Below are 20,793 nucleotides of genomic sequence, written 5' to 3'. Positions count from 1 at the left end.
GTCACTACCATTTAGGTGGTGTTTAAATCAAGGGCTAAAGTTTAGGAGTGTCACATGAGGACGTTACATAGGAGTGTTCATATAGTAATAACAAAACAAATTACACAAGTCCTGAGTAATCCGCGAGACGAATTTATTAAGCATAATTAATCGGCTATTAGCACATGTTTACTGTAGCACCACATTGTCAAATTATGAACTAATTAAGCTTAAAAAATTCCTCTCACAAAGTAGTCGCAATCTATATAATTAGTTATTTTTTAGTTTATATTTAATACTTCATATATGTGTCTAAATATATGATGTGATAGAAACTAAACCGTAGAGGAGGAACTAGACAAGACCTCAGCAGCATTATCAGGATGCTGCGGTTGCACATATGGACATACCCCAAGTCCCTAACCACCTGCTCTCGTCACAGCAAACAGACAGAGCTGAGCTTGTCCGTGTTCCCCTAGTCTTTCCTTTCTCTTGCTTTTGCTTTTTTGGGTGCGGCACCCGGGAGCTTTTATCTCCAGCTTTCCAGGTTCCCTGCTCACAGTCACAGACACAAATGGAACGTGCCTGCGTCTCCTCTCTGCGAGTGCTATGGCTGAGCCTGCTGCCTCCGGTTTTGATCTGCATCCTCCTCCTGTCCTACCTGTGGACCTTCCTATGGCTGAGACCGGAGAGGATCAGTCAGAGGCTGAGGCGCCAGGGAGTGAAGGGCCCCAAGCCTTCTCTCCTCCTGCGGAACATACCGGAGATGAGGAGGATTCAGAAGCAGCTGGCCGAATCTGACCAAGAACAACAAGAAGCAGCAGCAGGGGGCAACCATCGCTTCTCCTCCAATTACATGGCCGCTCTGTTCCCTTACTTCCACCACTGGAACAAGGTCTACGGTATGTCAGCGCCACTTGTGCTGAATTGAATCGTTGCTAGGCCACGTTTAGTTCCGCCGATTTGGTAATAATTGTCCAATCGTTGACTAATTAGGCTCAAAACATTCGTCTCGTAAAGTACAACCAAACTGTGTAATTAGTTTTTGATTTCGTCAACATTTAGTACTCCATGCATGTATCGCAAGTTTGATGTGACAGGAAATCTTCTTTTTACATAGTGTCAAAGTTGGGAATTTGGTGGAACTAAACAGGGCCTTATTTCATTCCGAATACCTTTTTAAAAAAAAAATGCTTTTGTTTCGAGCTAAGCAGTGGTTCTGCTTTTACTCACTTTCCTGCAAAGAGAGACATATCATGTTTCTGTCATAACAGAAGCTTTAAATATCATGCAATCAATTGTCACATTGTGCTAGGTTCCATCTACCTGTATTCCACTGGAAGCATCCAGTCTTTGTTTGTGACGGATCCAGACATGGTGAGGGAGCTGGCCAACTGCAAGTCTTTGGATCTTGGAAAGCCTAGCTACTTGCAGAAGCAGCTTGGAAGGTGATCGCGTCTCACTTCTTCATGGACAAGGTTAAGGTAAAAATTCAGCCTTCGTAATGAACCTGTCGGTTGATTGATGACAGAACGATTCACATACCTAGCTAGTGTTCTGGAACTCTCCTACAATAGAAGTTATTTGTGGTTAGCGCTTACATACTGAAATAAATGCCCTGTCATGAGAACAGTTTGTTGCGGTGGATATCCACAGGGAATGGTGGATTTGATGGTGGAGTCTGCAAATGAAATGCTGGTTTCATGGGAAGATAAGTGGTTCATGAGTTCTTGAGGAACTTCTCGGCTGATGTCATATCAAGAGTTGCTTTCGGGAGCAGGTTTTCTGAAGGCAAGGAGATACTCAGCAAGATTCGACAGCTTCAGGTGGCAATGGCAAAGCAAGATATATTTGCTGCTCTTCCTGGTAGTAGGTATGCTGAGATTAAAAAAAAAACTTCATTTGCACATTTTTTGTTTGTTTGTTGAACTAGTATCACCGCCATATGCTATTACTTGTGATATATACGATTTAGAAATCAAAATGCAACCGAGGGACAGAAATTGAGAGGGTAATGGAAGCAAAGGCTTCTTTTCTTCCTGAACTAACTCTGCATTATGTTCCTTCAACATTAAAAGAAAAAACTCTGCAGCACATGAACTCCTCGATTAGAAAATGAGCTTATCGACATGCCTGATGAGGCACATTATATTATCATGCATCCTGCATTGATCCCTGCAAAACTTTTCCTCCTGACCTGAATAAGATGTGGATTCAGGTACTTACCAACAAAGCGCAACCGAGAGATTCGGAGGCGCGGCGCGAGTATCCGCGACCTCATCTTGGACATAGCGAGGAGGCACGAAGAAGAACACGACCCGCCGGCGACATCATCTGCGAGCAACAGCGACGGCTTCCTGCGTTCCATCGTCGAGGGCGCCAAGGCCGCCGCCAGCGCTTTCAGTTCATGCACGCCCGAGGACTTCATCGTGGACAACTGCAAGAACATCTACTTCGCGGGGCACGAGACGACGTCGACCACCGCCGCCTGGTGCCTGATGCTCCTCGCCGCGCACCCAGAGTGGCAGTCCCGCGCGCGCGCCGAGGTCATGGAGGTCGTTCGCCATGGAAAGCCTCTAGACGCAGACACGATCCGGAAGCTGAAGACGGTGACGATGGTGGTGCAGGAGACGCTGCGTCTGTACTGGTTCACATGCACGATGGAAACTTGGAAAGTAGCTAGCGGCTCGGTAGGTGAATGGACCGTAGCAGTGCTGTGCGTTTGTTATTAATATAAATAATATTGTTCGGCAGAATAAAACATGTAGACTGCCAACGGTCACGGTCACGGTCACGGTCGCCCCCACCGAGAGGTTTGCATTGCACGTGCATGACCCTTCCCCGTCGACTCCGGTGACCAGACGACTCGCCGTTCCCACCGGGCCTCCGGCGAGCTTGCCTCTGTGCGTACGGGCGGCGGCGATGCCCTGCTACTCCTCTGTTCCTTCCATTTGGGACAGATGCCAGCATCCCAATGACAATGCCGTCAGGCTAAATTCCACTCCCTGGCCAGGCCACTCCGTGCGATTAAGGCCCATCACACAATAGACTGAGCTCAAATGCCACCAGCGTAATCACATGCCCCGTGTCCAAATGTTCAAAAGGATTTATTTCATTTTCGGTAGTATTTATTTAGTACTAGCTAATATGGTGGCACCAATATCTCACTGACGGCTGATCCAAACCCGATTCTATCGATTTTTTTCTTCCTAAATTTATCTTAAATCAGGCTCTATCTATTCATACCCGTTTCTTCATTCTTAATATTATTTTGTGCGTGTCTTTCTTCAAGGGCCATGGACACTCCATGGTGTTCCTATAGACGATGGTCTTGTTACAGAGGATCTCAGACGTCAGCACCTTGAGGAGGACTTTGGAGGCCACAAACTAGAGCCTCGAGACTCGATCATACCATGAGGTGATACGCCTTGTTTGCTTGGCTTATAAGCCGTACTTTTTCAGACAACGAACAGTAATTTTCTCTCGCAACAAATCAGCTAACAGTACTTTCAGTCATGGCTTATCAGCCAAGCGAATAGAGCAATAGGAGCGCGACGTGGAGTCGAGCAACAGATGTGGCGAGGACCCCGCATGTTTTTTTTTATTTTCTAGTTGATTAGGGTATGATCCTACAGTGCTAATATGTCGAAGGGTCACGCATGACGCCAGGCTCATCACTGTTTATGATGACAAAGAGCTATGACTGGAGTTTTCGACAGCCAACCGCACGTGACTTTGGCAGCGGCGGTTTGGACCTGCGTGACAATGGCTTATCTAGCGTCCAATAGGTGATTAGGCGTTGATGGATCACGAAATTGGCAGTTGTTGGGCATGTTAGTAGTCGTGTACTTATGCAGTGGCGGACACTAGTGTTGGGTTGTGGCCGTACTAGTTTCTGAGTGTAACCAGTGCTTTGAGAAAGTCAACCAACTCCCAGGAAGGCTGGTATATCAATTGATTCAAAGTTCATTCACTCAATTCCCCTGTAGTTAGTTTTTTGCTCTGTTCTGTGGAAGCTCCGCGCATCTGTCCAGAACCTCCGCAACGTGGTGGTTCCGCAGATATACTCGAAGGCTCCTCGATCTAACAGTTTCGATTGACATTGTTGATTTTAGAAAAATAGGCCTATTCACCCTTGCCGTCTAGGCCCTTGCTAGATCCTTCCAATCCGACATGCACTTCTGATTCGTTTGAAGCATATCACTATTTTAGACTATGCTGCTGAGGCCAAAGAACCATCTCTCTAAAGTTTAATTCTCTCTATTTCTATGTCACGGTCTACTATCTCGTCTGTATTGTACTCGTCAACCACAGGAGGGGGCGAAGGCCCCCTCTCTCCCTAATTTAAGGTGTCTTTCATATATTTTCTAAATAGGATTTGCCTTGTTCGTCTCTCCTTAATCTTTTGTTGCATCTTCATGTTATAAAAACTACATACTTGTATTGACTTTCTCCGTCATCAAATTTATCGGGTATCGATATTAGGGATACCCGAAGAAGGGATCTGAGGACCGCGGGCGACAACTCGCCTAGATAATCAAGGACGTATTTCAGTCTCGACCGACCCCAAAGGGACGGTTTCCGCCTTGCCAGACCCCTCAGGCACGGGCCCCGTGTCGCCTGACCCCGAGGGTACGGAAGTCGTCTCGCCCGACCCTAAGGGCACGGGCTTCATCTCGCTCGACCCCTCGGGCGAGGGTTTCGTCTCGCCCGACCCCGAGAGCAAGGGCCCCGTCTCGCCCGACCCCTCGGGCATGGGCTCCGCCTCATCCGACGGGGTCCGTACCACCCCCAACCACTACGGATCCAAGCGTGTGGGCCTGGGTCAAGCCTCTGACACCAGTAGGGGCGCCGGCATGCCTTGACGTGACATGTGGCCACGACAGGCCACGCCCGAGGGTTCGCATCGCCAACAGTGACGGGTGAGTGGGCGTTGTCCTGCCTAATCCCCATACGGTCGCTGACAAGCACGTCGGGTCACCACGCCGTCCACCGGGACGGGACGGAACACCACGACCAGCTGATGACATCGAGGCATGGCGCCAATGGTGAACAGGAGTCCGACGTGGAGCCGCCCCGTCAAGCATCTACAGCATCGGCGGGACCCGCATGAAGGAGAAGAAGGACGTGGCGGCCCCATAGGGCTTCTTCTCCTCGATTTTCTCCCCCTTTCTTTCTCTCTCTCTCTCTTTTCTTTTTCTGATGTAACTTGCGTCTTCCCCTTCACCTATAAAAGGGGAATCAGGACGCCTCGTGAGAGGCACGAGCACATGACTGAACAAGCTCAACAAGACTCAACTCCGCTCGATCTTTTCACCAGAGACTTATGACCTTCTCCCTCTCTCGCCCGTTTGTAACCCCTACTATAAACTAGTGCCAGTAACACGAGCAGCAGCAGACTGGACGTAGGGACATTTCGACTGAACCAGTATAAATCCTTGTGTCCTCCGAGCACACCATCCGGGCTAGACGCGCAAACTAAAAATTTACTAGCCGGCGATCCGAAACACCGACAGTTGGCGCGTCAGGTAGGGGGTTTTTGCGCATCTCGACGTCCACATCAGGCCTCAGATGGCTAGTCACGGTGTTAGCTGGGTCCCGAGCGCGCACGTGCGCTTCGGGAGCCTAGACTTCATCGTCACGACGGAGGGAGAGTTGGCGTAGGCTCCCGCCGCCATCCAGCCTCTCCACTCCGCTGGCCTCGACGCGATCGTCGAGACGCTTGAGGAGCTACAGCTGCACGCGTCGGAGGCCTGTGTCCCCAAGATCGACCAACTCCTCGACTTCGACTACGGGAGGCTGGAGCGCTAACTCGACGCCTTCCTAGTTCCCCCGCGAAGGTCGTGGCCCTTTAGGAACACGATTTTATCAAGGATATCGCACATCCTCTTCTTTTCCTTCTCGGGAGGTCCCCACGATCACACTTGCGGCGCCTCTTCGATGAGGCATCCGGTGAAGTCCAGCAAGAGGGCGGTGGCATCATTCTTCACGTAGAACCACTGCACATGGCACCCCTTGTTGGACCTCGATAGCTGGCAGGGCATGTACTTGACGCACCGCTGCCCTCAGAGGTGGATGCCCGCGCAACCCATCAGCACCGGCAGGTCCCCAGCTCTATCCCTCTTCTTAAGCAGGGAAACGGAGATGAAGTACCTTCATAGTCCGAAAGTAGGGTTCGATCCCTAGGTACCCCTCGCATGGCACGATGAAGACCGTGATGTGCTAGATCTCATTGGGGTTTAGATGTTGCAGCTCAATCTGGTAGTGGTGCAGCAGTCCCTAGAAGAACGGATGGGGAGGAATCGCGAGTCCATGCTCATGGAAAGGCGCGAAGGACATGACGTAGCCATTGGACGGCGTCGGCTCCTTCTTGCGACCGAGCACGAGCTACTCCGCTGCGTCGGTCCTCCCGCGAAGAAGACCGCGCTTGACGAGGCCCTCTATGCACGGTGGGTGACGTCGAAGCGATACCACGCTCCATGGGCCTCATGCTAAGTAAGAAAGAACAAGTACTCTAAAATAGTTGAGGGTATAAATATTAAGTCTTGGCGAGATGTGTAGTAAAATCCACAGTAGTTGTTAACACTCGCAGTTTGAGTATTATTGTGGAAAAACTCTAAAGAAACAGTTGTGGTGTCATCAATGATGCATATCATAGTATAGCTTGTCATGAGGCTTAAGGAATAGGCAAAAGGAGGTTAAGGGAATTTGTACCTGGATTTAACAATGGTAGACAACAGCAATAACCATTTAAAGTAAGTTAACTTCTAAGACAACAGGTCAAGTGTGCCGTCAAACACATTGACACTAAGTTATATGTTGTAAAGGAGAAAATCCAGAATTATTTTAAAAGCTTTGAGCATATAAGTATCGAATAAGTACTTACGGATCCGCTTACCAAAGGCTTACCACCCAGTGCGTTTAGAGAACACATAGTCGACATGGGTTTAAGGGAAAGCCTATGATTTCTGAATACTAAGGGCCTAGTTGAGTATCTGTTTAAAAACAGAGAAGTGTATTGTAGCTGCTAAATCTAATGGCAACTGGCCGTGACGATGAGGCACGCTCTATACACTGATCTGTGATGAAATGGGAAAAAGATAAAGTAAGTTAAGTATAAGACATAAGGTGAGATCAAGGGAGAGAATGTTAGGTTGATCTCCACCAATTTGGCCCAACAGCCAATTGGCCCCTTGACTCGCATCCTGATCGAGGGCGCCCAGTCGCTCTCCTGGCTAGTGGGCCTCCGTCGCGCAACGCTATGTAAAGGAGGTGGGAGCTGGAGCTCAAAACACGAGATTCACTGCAGCTGTCAGTTCCCCACCGAGTCTAATCCTAGTCCGATCTAGAGGGAGCGTTGTGAATAACGGGAAGCTCCACTGGTCTTCACCGCCGTCACTAGACCGCGCCACCACTACGATGCTATCTCTACTACGACACTAGAGGCGCGTCGCGCCGTGCCATGGCGAGGTACATCATTAAGTTTCTCATCTAAGTTGAGTTTTACCCACTAGATCTACGCATTAAGGCTCTGTTAGTTCTATCATAATCATGTCATACAGCATGATGATACTCTACAAAATATTAACAGCAGTGACGACAAACTAGAGTATGCAGCTAGTCTACATCATTACATCAAAGGCTCTGTTTAGATCCACTGGCTCCGTTCGCTGGTCTGAAATTTGGCTGAAAAACACTGTTCCGGCTGGTTTATTGTGAGAGAGAAATACTGTTCGGCTGGTTTGGTGAATAGTGAACTGTGAGGAGGATCAGTCAGCTGGCTGGATGAATCCAGACCAGCGAACTGACCCACTATCTTATAATAGTTATCTAGCTAACAGTACATAGCTAATATTAGCTAGATAACAATTTTTTTAGAACAAGCTAGAAAACAATTTTTTTTGGAACAAACTGGATAACAATTCACTATCTACCTATTAGCTGAATTAGTGTTTGGATACCCAGCTAATTAAGGCCCCGTTTGGCGAGGCTTCACTTCACTAGTGAAGTTATTTTTTTTTGCTTCAGCTCCACGAACAGTTCCATCGGTGGAACTGAAGCGGTTTTGGTAAACCGTTTGACAAAATGGCTTTCCTGTGAGAGCATGTATTTAGGGGTCTGGAGGAGGAGCCGAGAGAAGCCACTTTTTTTTTTTTTTGCTCTATCCCACCCCAAATTACTGTGAGAGCGTGTATTTAGAGACTTCACAAGTGAAGTTATTTTACTTTACCCGGTTTAGTAGAAAACAGCTCCAAACGGCTTCAGAAGCCGGTGAAGAAGCCCTGCAAAAAGAGGGCCTAACAGCAGATGCGTGTGCCCATCCGGTTCTGGACTTCTGGTTCTCGGCGTGTGGCCGAGGTGCTGGTGCTGCGCGCCGGGATCCTTGCCAAACCAGAACACGGACGCCCGGCCGCACACGACCGCCGCGGCCACCACGGCCTGCATCCCCGACGAGTAGTGGAACATGCCCTACTCGTGCCGCGTGCCCCAATCCTCCGCCGGCCGCCCCGTCTCGCTCACGAACCGGCGCAGCGATAGTACGTGACGAGGCGCGCGGACAGCACGTCCAGCGAGTTGAGGATGGGCACGCGGTCGCCGTAGGCGCGGCAGTACCGGCAGCCGGCCGTGCGCGCCGCGCACCGGCTCACCAACGGCAGCACCGACTGGGTGAGGCACGGTCGAGAGCCAAGGTAGGAGACTAGCGGGATGGCGTCGCCATGGGTGGTGGCCGCGCTGGCAGCGGTCTGCGGCAGGGGGAGGCGAGATGCCGCTGCACGTTCCCGCACGGGCGCTGGCGGCGTTCTGCGGCACGTTCCCGCCGAGATGCCGCCGCAAGCGGCACGCGGATGGACGGGAGCGGCTCCGCGGGGCAGAGGTGCAGGGGCCCGAGAATGTCGCCTTCGCCCCGCAGGGCCGCATGCCGTACACGGGCGTCGCCGACGGCCGGGTCGTCTTCTGGGACGGCAAGCGGTGGGTCCCCTTCGCGACGGCCTCCCCGCGCTGGACGCAGGAGCTCGTGCAGGCGAGGAGGCGCCCGTGCAGGTGGAGCGGAGGTGAGGAGGCCCCGTGCAGGCGGCGCAGGCAGAGGGGCGCGGCGAAGCAAGCGAGCACCCCAGCGGCGCTGGCGAGCACCTCACAAACGCCCACGCCGCGCTCGCCTCCAAGGTGCCTGGCCTCGGACGTCCTCGCCGGCCGTGACGACAGGGCTGCCGTGGTTCGCAGCGCTGTCGAGCGGCGTGGAGGCCGGCGACGCCTCGCCGGCCGTGGAGTTGGTGGCGGCGTCCGGGTCGGCGGGGGCCACGGCCGAGCGTGCGTGCGACAGTGACGCGGATGGCAGGGAAGGGATAAGATCGGGAAAGATTGGGCTGTGGGGCCCACTCATTAGCTGCTGCTATCTGATTTGGTTCAACTAGTGATGTATTAGGATAGCAGTTATCTAGAGGCCTAACTAGTATGTACCTAGTTCACTGTCTATACCTGTTGAATAAAAAAAAATATAGTTATTAACAGATAAACCATCTCTCTGGCTCTCTCTGTACAGTTACACAGCACAACTAGAGATGAAAATGGTATGGATATTTTCTGACCGTATTCGAGACCGAATCTGTTTAAAGGAATTCAGATTTGTTCGTATCCGAATTTGGATATATAACATATGATACCGTATTAATATCCGAATAATCAAATTGTATATTTAATTATATTCTATCTATGGTTGATAATATCCGTATTTGTATTTAAATCTGAATCTAGATAAAAATATTAAAATAAATATAATCCGTAAGCACAGCACATGATCGACTATACTAGTCGTATCTCGTACGTGCTGTACTGTCACCGTGCCGACGGGCAGGGCCCCGCGCGTGGGTGAGTAGGTGACGGAGAAGCAAATCCTAAGCAAGCAAGCGAGCGAGATGCGAAACCATCAAGACGCGCTGACCCGCGAACCAACCAACACGGACGACACCACGTCACGTGACGTGAACCCGCACCACCAGCACCAACGGGGCGGCCCCGTCACGAGCGGGCAAACGACCGAGAGAGACAAGCCGGGACGCCGGCGATGGACCCCTGTGCGGCTGTGCCCTGCGCCTCTGCTTCCCCCTGTTCCTTTGTTTTGGGACAAATGCCCAGCATCACAGAGAGCAAGCAAGCCGGAAGGCTAAATCCCATGGTGTCTGCTATCGAGTAAGGCTGTGTTCGGCTGAGAGTGTCCGGCTGACTGTCTTGCTTTTTTTTCTTCAGCCGGAGCAGTATTTGCTTTTTTTTTCTTCGGCTGTACTACTTTCAGCTCGTTTCAACTTATTCTCTCTCACAGAATACTATTGAATCATCCGAAACCATCCGAACACGCCGAATAGCGAGACACGTGGAGTCTAGCGACGGCAGATGTGGCGTGGACCCCGCATTTTGTGTCAATATCTTGATTATCAAACTTCGAATCCACTAGTTTTTCTTTCTAAATCCATAGAAAATCAAGTTCATTCAGCCTGTTCGTTTGGCTGTGGCTTATCGTAAACGATCATAAATTTTCAGCCGGAACAGTATTTTTCTCTCACACAAACTAGCCAGCAGTACTTCTTCACGAACCAGCAACGATACGAACTAGCCAACCGAACAGGCTGATTGCTTGCGGGGAAATTCTCTCTCCTAATACATGATTGATAATCTTCGAGGAAATAAAGTTCTATCTATCCATACCAATTTCTTCATTTTAATATCTCAATTATCAAACTTCGGATCCAGCACATTTTTTTCTTTCTAAATCCATAGGAAATCAAGTTCCTTGCTTGCGGGGAAATTCTCTCTCGTAGTAGGACTGATAATCTTCGAGAAAATTAAGTTTTATCTATCCATAGCAATTTCTTCATTTTAATATTGCAATTTGTGCTTGTCTTTATTATTCGTGTGCCACACGACCCCATTTTAATATTACAATTTGTGCTTGTCATCATTTTAGTATTGCAATTCGTGCTTTTGTCTTTATTCGTGTGCCATGCATGGCTTGATCGCAAAGGAGGTCGGAGGTGAGCAGCAGCAGTCACAAAAAAAAAAAAGAAGAGTAAAAGCGCAACCAGCCGCAGCTACGGATCCAATCAATCCATTCATTCATCCGATAATCTGTGTCTGTCTTTCTTCGTATGCCACAGATCCCACGGTGTTTGCTACCGACAACGCTTGATCGTAGAGGAGCTCGGAGGTGAGCAGTCACAAAAGGTGTATCACTAATTCACTATCAGTAGAGAGAAAAAGAAAAGCGTGTCACCATGATGAGATTACAAAGTATAAGTAAGAAAATCCGATTCTGTGGTTATGTACATGATCACCCAACCAACCATTATTCATCATATCGTACATACAGTATGATGATTATCTATACAATACAAAATACTAACAGCAGTGACGTACAACAAACTAGAGTATGTAGCTAGTCTACGTAGGCACAGCAAGCAGTCTATGTGAAATGAAATAAATAACTACTCTATACGTAACCAACGCAACGCAACAACACATGTAACCAGGGGCTGCATGTAACGTAGTAGCCAAGACGAGCGACGCCGACGGCGACGGACGGTGGTGAAGGACGGAGAAGCAGGCAACCAAAGCAAGAGGATATGCGAACGAAGCGATGAATCAGGACGCACCGAACCGCGAACCAACGTGACGTGACGTGAACCCGCACCGAGCACGCACGGGATTCGGTGCGCGTCACGGGCGCGGGGCAGACGAGAGAGAGACAACAAGCCTTGACGCCGGCGGCGACGGACCGGCCCGTCCGTCGCCATCACCATCATCAACAACTAGAGCTTGGTGCGGTCGCGGCACTGCTGGGAGCGCACCCGCATCTCAGGAACACCAAAGACGAAGGTACAATCCGAGTACGCCACGGCGCGGCGCTTGAACAGGCCCAGGATGTTGACCTTCCCGGGGATCCTGGTGGCGGCCTCGAGCTGCACGGCGCCGCCCTCGACGTCGCTGATCAGCTGTGGCAGGTCGGACGCGAAGCGGTCGGCCTGGAGCGTGAGCGCGAGGCTGACGTTGCCGTCGCCGCGGCTCGGGATCCGGCCCGGGTCGATCTCCGCGGACCCGACCTGGGCGCCCCGGTAGGTGATGTCCGTGTGGCCCCCGGCGGCGTACGCGAAGGAGGCCGGGTTCGGGTTGTGGACTGACACCACGAGGAGGAGGGTTACGTTGAGCTGGAGCGAGACGGCCGGGAAGGTCAGGCGGGGCGCGATCCCGGAGAGTTGGGTGGAGACGACGCGGGTTGTGGGGTCGCGGACGCGGAGGACCGTGAGGAAGAGGACCAGGAGGGTGATGGCGAGCGCGGCGAGGAAGGCGAGGGTTATGAGGAGGCAGATGCAGAGGCAGCGCCGGCGTGGGTTGGGGGAGGTGGTGGGGGGCTTGGTGGAGGAGGAAGCAGGGTAGGCGGGGGCGGACGGGGTTGTGTGCGTCGGGAGGACGCTGCCGGAGGTGGCCGCCATTGGATGGATTGGGATTTGGGAGGGATCGCGGACGGGGTGGGGCGGGCGGCGATGCGAAGGCAGGGGAAGGGGAGGGAGGGACTGGAAGGAAGGAGAGGAGGCAGGGAAAAGGGTGTTGCCGCTTGCCGGACGGCGGCGGGGAGGCACTAGAGTTTAATGAGGAGGAGGACAGGGGAGCGGCGGACGGGGTGAGGTTGGGGGTTACGAGTATTAAATATAAACTAAAAAAAAAAATTAATGGTACGGATTATGACAACTTTACTTGATGGATTTTTAAGTCTAATTAGTTCATAATTTGATAATAAAGTACTACTATAACACATGTGCTAATAATGAATTAATTAGATTTAATAAATTTATCTCATAGTTTATTTTTTATTAGTATCCGAACACCCCCATACGATACTGTGACACCCTTATTAGTATTCGAACACTCTATATGATACTGTGACACTCTAAAACTTTACACCCTAAAGCTAAATAAACAGTCTATTCGCTTGTTGGTTTTTAGAACTTATCAGCCAACCAATCATATTTTTCTCTCACGGTAAATCAGCACCGACCAGACTGGGCGAACATGCCGAAAGCCAAAACTGACTGACGAGTGATGACAAGGCGTGGGCATGGGGATTGAATTTCGTTCCCCTCTCTCTCCTGGTTGGATCGGTTGACGACGTGGTGGAGACGGAGAGGGGGTTGTGTGAGCCCTGGCTGACAGCGACAGCTGTGCGTCCCTCCGTTTGTAGAGTAAAGCAAACCGACACGCCGTTGGTTCGTGGAGGGGTTTCGTTCTCCCAGCCCCGAAGTCATCCCGTCCAGTTGGAGTCGCTGCTGCACTACTGCATCAGCAGAGGACCTGCGTTGTGGTGCATGTGCATCCCTGGTACTGGTAGTCGTATACAGGGAGTTCATTCGCTGCATCAGGAGCCGTCGCTGTTGGATTCGAGTACTCGTATTCGACGACCACCTGCCCGGTTGGCTGGCGGCAGCAAAAGTCGTCACGTTCCGTTCCGCGTCCACGTCCACCACCGCTTAACATTGAAGCTGCCGCATGGATCATTGTAGCAGCAGTTGGAAACTAGTATGGATATTATACAGCAGCTGGCTGCAGCACATCCCAAAGTATGTATCCGGTACGCGTTTCATACGTCGTGGGTGTGTATCTGAGAACGTATCGCCTCTGATATACTCCCCGGTTCTATAAAACAAGTCGTTTTGGACATGAACACGGTCTTTAAGAAGCAACTTTGACTGTAACTTTTTGCTATAAAATATTTATAAAATATAGTCAATATATACTTTTATGAAACTACATTTCAAGATGAATCTACTTACATCATTTCTATATTTTCAAACTCAACCCAAAAGAAGTTATTTGTAGTCAAAGTTTCAAATATTTAACTTAAGACAACCTCAAAACGACTTGTTTTAAAGAACCGGAGGGAGTATACGCGTATCGGACGCGGCTGCCAGCATCGGATACAATACAACACCTCAAGGCGTCTGGACTCTCCCGGCATGCGCTGGCCGCATTTGCCTGTCCAGGGCTATCAATAAGATAGGTAATCTATTTTTTTTTAAAAAAATGTATTAAATCTTTCATCGTATACTATACTATAGTACTTAACGAACAAGTATTTGGTATGTTATTTGCAAAACATCGCATTCATAAATAATAAATTAGGTTTCAGGTTCAAGGACACCGTGCAGTACAAGTGGCAATTCTAATTTCAGACTTCCACCAAATCATTTGTGAAGAATATATCTCCATTTTTTATCTCCAGCACGAGCGATGAATGTTGTGCATTAATAGGTTATTATTAAGTAAACTTAGTTAGTTATTATATAGAATGAAATCGTATCAATCTGACATATATAAATGGAATCGTATCAATCTGCTCCTTGCCTCGTATACTCCTCATAAGTCATACCCCACGGTGACACGTCTTTCCTTTTTCTATAGTTGATAGTTAGTGCTACTCTTGATCGTTAAATATTCTCTCTCTCTCCGAAATCATTTTTTCTTTTCATTTGGAAACAGAAAAGAAAAAATGACACCAACAACGGCGCTTAGTTCCTAATGTAACACCATATATTTCAATTCACTAGGGTCGGTCTAAGCGTCCACGTACAATTCTTCTGAACCCTAGGGCACCGCTAAGGCGTGTTGTATTAAACTTTTTCTCTATCTTAATACAAAGATGTGCAAACCTTTTGCGTGATCGAGAAAAAAAAACCCGGCACTTGGTGCTGGTGGTGGGGGTTCACGTCTCAGCCCATCCTCCAGGCTCTAGCCCTCTTCCCTCACTGAGGCTTCCGTTCCTCGAACGTGACGTGCCTCTGCCCAAGCAGCGCCCCCGCCCCCACACACACCGCGCCTCTGCCAGAGCCACGCGCGCCCCTCCCGCCCAAGCCGCGCCCCTCCAGTGTCGCGCCCCGGCTGCGCCGCGCCTCCATTCACTGCCGCGCCCCACTCCGAGATCCGAGCGCCTCCATCCTTCTCTGGCCCCAGCTCGTGCAAGACCGGCGGTCTTCCATCCACTGTCGCGCCCCACTCCGAGATCTGAAGCAACGAGATCCGAGCGCCTCCATCCTTTCTCCGCGCGCCAGCTCGTGCAAGACCGACATCCTTCCATCCACTATCACGCCGCACTCCGAGATCTGGAGCGGCGAGATCCGAGCACCTCCCTCCTTCTCCGGTGCTAGCTTGTGCAACACCGGCGGCCTCCCACCCTCTCTCCACGCTGACGAGCCTCCATTCGCCTAAGTAGGAAGAAGATGTTGCGTTGATTCGTCATATTGCAAGGGTATATTTCAAAGTGTTTTAGGTGTTTCATACGCATGTTGCAAAAGTGTTTTATCTGGGAGTTGCAAGTGTTTCATACACATGTTGTAAGTATTTCAGGTGTTTCATACGCATGTTACAAAGTGTTTCATCTGGGATGTTGCAAGTGTTTCATATGCATGTTGTAAGTGTTTCAGGCGTTTCATACGCATGTTACAGGTGTTTCATACGGATGTTGCAAGTGTTTTATTTGAATGTTGCAAAAGTATATCGAGAGATGTTGCATATGTTGCAATGGATATACATGTACGTTGCAAGCGTTTGTTTTAAGTGTTTCAGCTATTCCAGATGGATGTTGCAACTGTTTTATTTAGATGTTGCAAAGTAGATCTGGATGTTCTTTGTGTTACAATAGCTTCATATGTATGTTTTAAATTTATATTCTAAATATTTCATTTATTTTTAAACACCTGTTGTAATTATTTTTCTCTAAAAGTTGCAAAACTGAGTTCTGAAGGTTGCTGGAGGTTGCAAAAATACATTTGCTTTCTCATATGCGCGTGCAAAACAGAGCAAGCGGAACCACGTGAAAGGAACGGGTGGGACAGTCCCATAGAGCCCGCGCGGACGTGCAACCGAGCGGGAAATCTGCCGTGAGTCCGCGCGGACAGGGCAGAGTAGGGCGGTTCGTTCGGAACGTCCCGTCCGAACGTCAGCCGATTACATTTGGCTTTGCATGGGCAACGACCACCCGCAGTCCGCGCCGAGTCCGCAGGCTTTAGCAGCAAAAGTCGCCGAGTTTCCGTTACGCGTCCATGTCCAACACTTGATTCTGCTGCTTTCTGTTCTGCCGCCTCACTCTGACTCTGAGCGCGTGGCCCCTCCATCCGTAACCATCCTGGACTGCAGTTGTTGCTGCAACTGCACAAGCTCCCCCGACACTATTAATTACTATAATTATACAGCAGCTGCTTCAGCCCAGCCCAAAATAGCAAAAGCGATCCCAACCTTTAGGCTTTAGTAGGTGAATTCAACATAGTTAAGAATGATACCAACATACTTAACAATGGTACCGGACAATATCAATCGCCCAAACCCAATGCTTTCACTAGTAGGTGAATGCAATCGTTGAGAGTCCAAACTCAACCAGCACATGACTATTAGTAAATTTTCTTATTACGGAAAGATGATGACGACTATTATTATATTAGCACACATATTGGGTTATCATCTGCTAACTGCTAGTGGAAAATTACTAGTTGAGATTTTCAGAATTCCTGTCACAAAGCATTTTTTTAACTAACCAAAAAAATGAGTGCGATTTATTCAGAGTCTTAACTACCAAGCTGAGTGCTCCTGCTCGTACTACTAATGGGGTTCATGAAACTTGTCCATATCATTTTACACATGGTAAATATGTTTGGGTAAGCAATATGGATTCAATTGAATTTTAATTTATATCTTTGTGAAAGGGTTGTCATCAATTACCAAAAAAGGGTGATTGAAAGCTCTAGTTTGATTTCGGTGAATTGATGAAACCATAAGTGCTAACCTATTGCTCTAGTGATTATAAGATAGATGGCACATCCCAAGTGATGGAGCATATGAAGATCATGATGATGGTGATGGCATGGTGATGATCAAGGGCTCGAGCTTGGAAAAGAAGAGAGAGAAAAATAAAAAGCTCAAGGAAGATGTGAAACTTGATAGGAGCTTTTTTATTTTGGTGATCGAGACACTTAGCGAGTGTGATCACATTTAAGATAGATAGCCGTACTATTAAGAGGGGTGAAACTCGTATCAAAATACGGTTATCAAAGTGCCACTAGATGTTTTAACTCATTGCATATGCATTTCAATCTACTGGAGTGCTAACACCCTTGAAAATATTTGTGAAAACATGCTAACACACGTGCACAAGGTGAAACTGAAAGTGCATCTAGCCCTTTAGTGGATTTTGGATGATTGAATGACAACGTGATTAAAGAACTAACATGCTTGCTAAGTGTTAGACAGGAAATTGATTTTCTCACAGATACTTGATGAAATTGTATAAAGCCAAAATGATGTATTGTTGTATAAATAATCTAGTTCAAGCACAAGACAACAATGCAAATGGAATTCATGCAAAGGCTTATTTATTGTGGGATTTCAATGATCTATGTGAAAGCAAGCACGATAAGAGTTAATTAATGAGACATGAGGGATTGCATATGGAATGGTCTCATATTTGAAGCTTGCTAAATTAAAATGAAAAAGATGACAATACATGAATGGATGATTCAACACAAGATGTGACCTGATGGCTTGAGATGATGAAGATAGCAAGGAAAGGCTTCGAGGTACTAAGCAAGGGTGAAGGGCAAGCGACGGCTTGGCGGCCGAAGAACCTAGCTAGGGTGAAGAAGGAAGTACTTGCATTTAGTTGAGGTACTAATCAAGCTATGATGGCCACGTTTTTGTGGAGGATCAAATCACTATTGGAGTGTTTGATGGAAGTGACTTGATGCATTTGGAGTTATTCATATTTGATGAATGGAATCAAGTCACGTGCTCAAGATGGCTATGCTCAAGTGACAAGATCAATATTGACATGTTGGCACCCTCACTTGATGAAGATTGAAAGACACGGCATCAATTTAAAGAAGATCAACTCAAAAGGTTTAATTTCGTTTTTCTTTTGATCTTGAGTTAATAGGTATGCCGTACTATTAAGAGGGATGCAAGTTTAGGTGGTCTGAGGAAGATAGAGTGCTCAAGCATAATAATTAAATCAAAAGAGAGACACTCTAGCACTTCACGAGCACAAAGAATAATTTTCTGTGACTGTCGGTGTCAGAAGTCCCGACGTAAGCCGGAACTCCCGACAGTCGGAAGTCATGACTCTTGCCGGAAAAGCTGACTCCCAGTCACTGCCTGTGCGATGACTGTGGACGTCGGAAGTCCCGACGTGAGTTGGAACTCCCGACAGTCAGAAGTCCCGACCCAAGCCGGGAGTCCCGGCATCGATGGTTCTACTGACCTGCTGACTGTGCTCGTCGGAAGTCCCGACGTTCGTCGGAAGTTCCGACCGTCGGAAGTCCCGATGTTCGTCGGAAGTCCCGACGTTGGCTGTCTCGAGTGGACTTTGACCTAGCATGAACACTGTTTTCTTCATACATCGGAAGTCCCGAGATCTGCGTCGGAACTCCCGACGTAGATCTGAACGGTTAGATTTTGCCTTGGAGTATATATACCCGTCTCCTCCATTCTAACCGTTGCCCACTCATTTCATTGCAACGAACACTCGGCCAAAACAGCCCCCAAGCATTCTAGGCTCCCCTCTCTTAACTCCTTTGCTCCCAACTTCAATTCCTAAAGGGTTTGAGTGATTAGGGAGTGGATTGAGTGAGAAAAACACTTTGAGCAAGCTTGAGCACTTGATTTCTTTGTCAAGCCGGTTTGATTTGCATTTGTTACTCTTGGGGATTTTCCCCTAGCCGGCTAGGCGTTGCCCAAGAGCTTCCATCTTGTGGAAGAGCCTTGGGAAGTTTGTATTACCCTTGATTTCTAGTGAAGAAACTCAAGTGACCTTTGTGGTATCCTTGAGTGAGGCAAGGAGGTGGAAGAGACTCCGACCTAAGTGGTCCCCTCAACAACGAGGACGTAGGAGCTCCTTTGTGGGGCTGCCGAACCTCGGGATAAATTCTTGTCTCCCGCGTGCTTGTTGTTGTTGTGATTTGCTCGAATTTACATGTATTTGGTTATCTTCCTCTCTCTAGCTATTTCTTAGGGTTTGGTCCTCGATCTACGGAGTGGTGGCTTATCAACGTCAAGAGAGTGACCCAACACCTTACCTTACCACTAGGAAGTGGGTTTGTAAGTTATCGGCATCACAAAGTTCATTTTAGCACTTGTAGTTCATTTCCCGTAGGGGTCGGAAGTGCTGACAGTTTGCGTTGGAAGTTCTGACCCAAACTGTCAGGACTTCTGACACGTTGGAAGTTCTGACCCAAACGTCGGGACTTCTGACACGTCAGAAGTTCTGACCCTAACTGTCGGGACTTCCGACATTAACTGACTAGTGCATTTTGATTCAACTCTTTGGTTGCCGTTGTTTGGCTCCCTAGGTTTATCTAGTATCTTTTATATACTTTGTGGCTAACTTGTGAGGGGTTGTATTACTTTAATTTGGAGTTTCCATTTTGGAAACTCCTATTACTAATCGTTTCCGCTTTTAAAGGTGTTGATTTTTCAGAAACGCCTATTCACCCCCCTCTAGGCGACATCCTAGATCCTTTCAATTGGTATCAGAGCAAGGTTCTTACCTAAAGCTTCACCGCCGTGAGAAAAGGATGTCGACGCCTATCGAGTTGGAGCCGATGCTTCTCCAAAATGATGGTTCAAACTTTCTACCTTGGTCAATTCATGTACTCAATGCTTTTAGAAAGATTAGTCCTCTTGTTGAGCATATTGTGTTTGCAAGCATACCTCTTCCTATAGTTGATTGGAGCAACTATAAGAATTTATCAAAAGAGGAAGAAATATGCGTACAACTCAATGCTCAAGCTATTAATATCATTTTGAGTACATTGAGTACAGAGGTTCAAGATGAGGCAATATTCAATGGACAACCACCTCCGGAGAGTGCTCATCTCATTTGGACCAAACTCATTGAGTTATATGGAAAATCCAAATGCGATGATACACTTGAGGTCGAGTCAATGGAAAATATGTCCATTATGTCTTCATGTAGCGAAGAAGCCTCACAAGATCTCAAGAGCGCCGAGCCGGAGCAAGAGGTGCAAGCCGAGGTGACTGCGATGTCTGCAAGCGCATGCCGGACGTGTCCGATATCCCTACCAGACACGTTCGGTATGGCCAAGGCAGTCAGACAGCAGATAGTCTGTGATGATGAGGCTCAAGCCCGGTGGCGGCCAAGTGATGAGTCAACCTCAGTATCTCATGATACTCATCACTTGTGTCTCATGGCCAAGAAAAGCAAGAAGAAGGCTAGCAAGAAAGATCAAGCCAAGGAGATAGCACGAGTAGATGATCAAGAAGAGAGTGATATTGAAATTGAAGATAGCTACACTCTTGATCATCTAAGCAACAAAGACAAGCTCATTCTCATGAAGCTAGTTGAGAAGAATGATGAGCTAGAGGAAGAGAATGAGAAACAAGAGCAATCACTTCAAAATCAAGAAAAGTTTCTCATCTCCAAATTGCAAGAGCTAAAGGCCATAAATGAGAGGTATGAAAAATTATCAATTGAGCATGCTTTAGTTACTAACTCCTCTTCTAGTGTTTCACAACTAGAGAAGGAAAACTTTGAGCTCAAGGCAAAATTAGATGAACTCTCAAGCAAATATAATGTGCTACAAGCAAACTATGTTCATCTCAAGTGCTCTCATGAAGAATTAGTAGAATCAAGCATCATGCTTGAGGTGGCTCATGAGGTTGTGATTACAACGGTAAAATCATCTCAACCTCCTACTCACACACTCACTTGTACACAATCTCAATTGAATATTTCTTGTGCTAATAAGTGTGCTTCTCAAGCAAGCC

The 20,793-nt window shown here is 48.2% G+C and overlaps 1 protein-coding gene and 1 pseudogene across 1 annotated transcript; one reads left to right on the top strand and one right to left on the bottom strand.

Annotated features, from left to right (window-relative positions):
• The first annotated feature begins 487 nt into the window (after positions 1–487).
• On the top strand, positions 488–2,734 carry LOC136487633 (cytochrome P450 714C2-like; annotated as a pseudogene).
• An 8,446-nt stretch (positions 2,735–11,180) lies between these two features.
• LOC136487567 (uncharacterized) lies at positions 11,181–12,611 on the bottom strand. The gene has a single exon (XM_066484692.1). It carries the CDS (start codon positions 12,459–12,461, stop codon positions 11,781–11,783), a length of 681 nt encoding a protein of 226 aa, XP_066340789.1. The 5' UTR covers positions 12,462–12,611; the 3' UTR covers positions 11,181–11,780.
• Positions 12,612–20,793: the final 8,182 nt, after the last annotated feature.

Source organism: Miscanthus floridulus, chromosome 10 (assembly GCF_019320115.1).
Source record: "Miscanthus floridulus cultivar M001 chromosome 10, ASM1932011v1, whole genome shotgun sequence".
NCBI classification, from domain to species: domain Eukaryota; kingdom Viridiplantae; phylum Streptophyta; class Magnoliopsida; order Poales; family Poaceae; genus Miscanthus; species Miscanthus floridulus.
The sequence above is the reverse complement of the archived record's forward strand: the minus strand, read 5'-3'. Positions and strand labels throughout refer to the sequence as shown.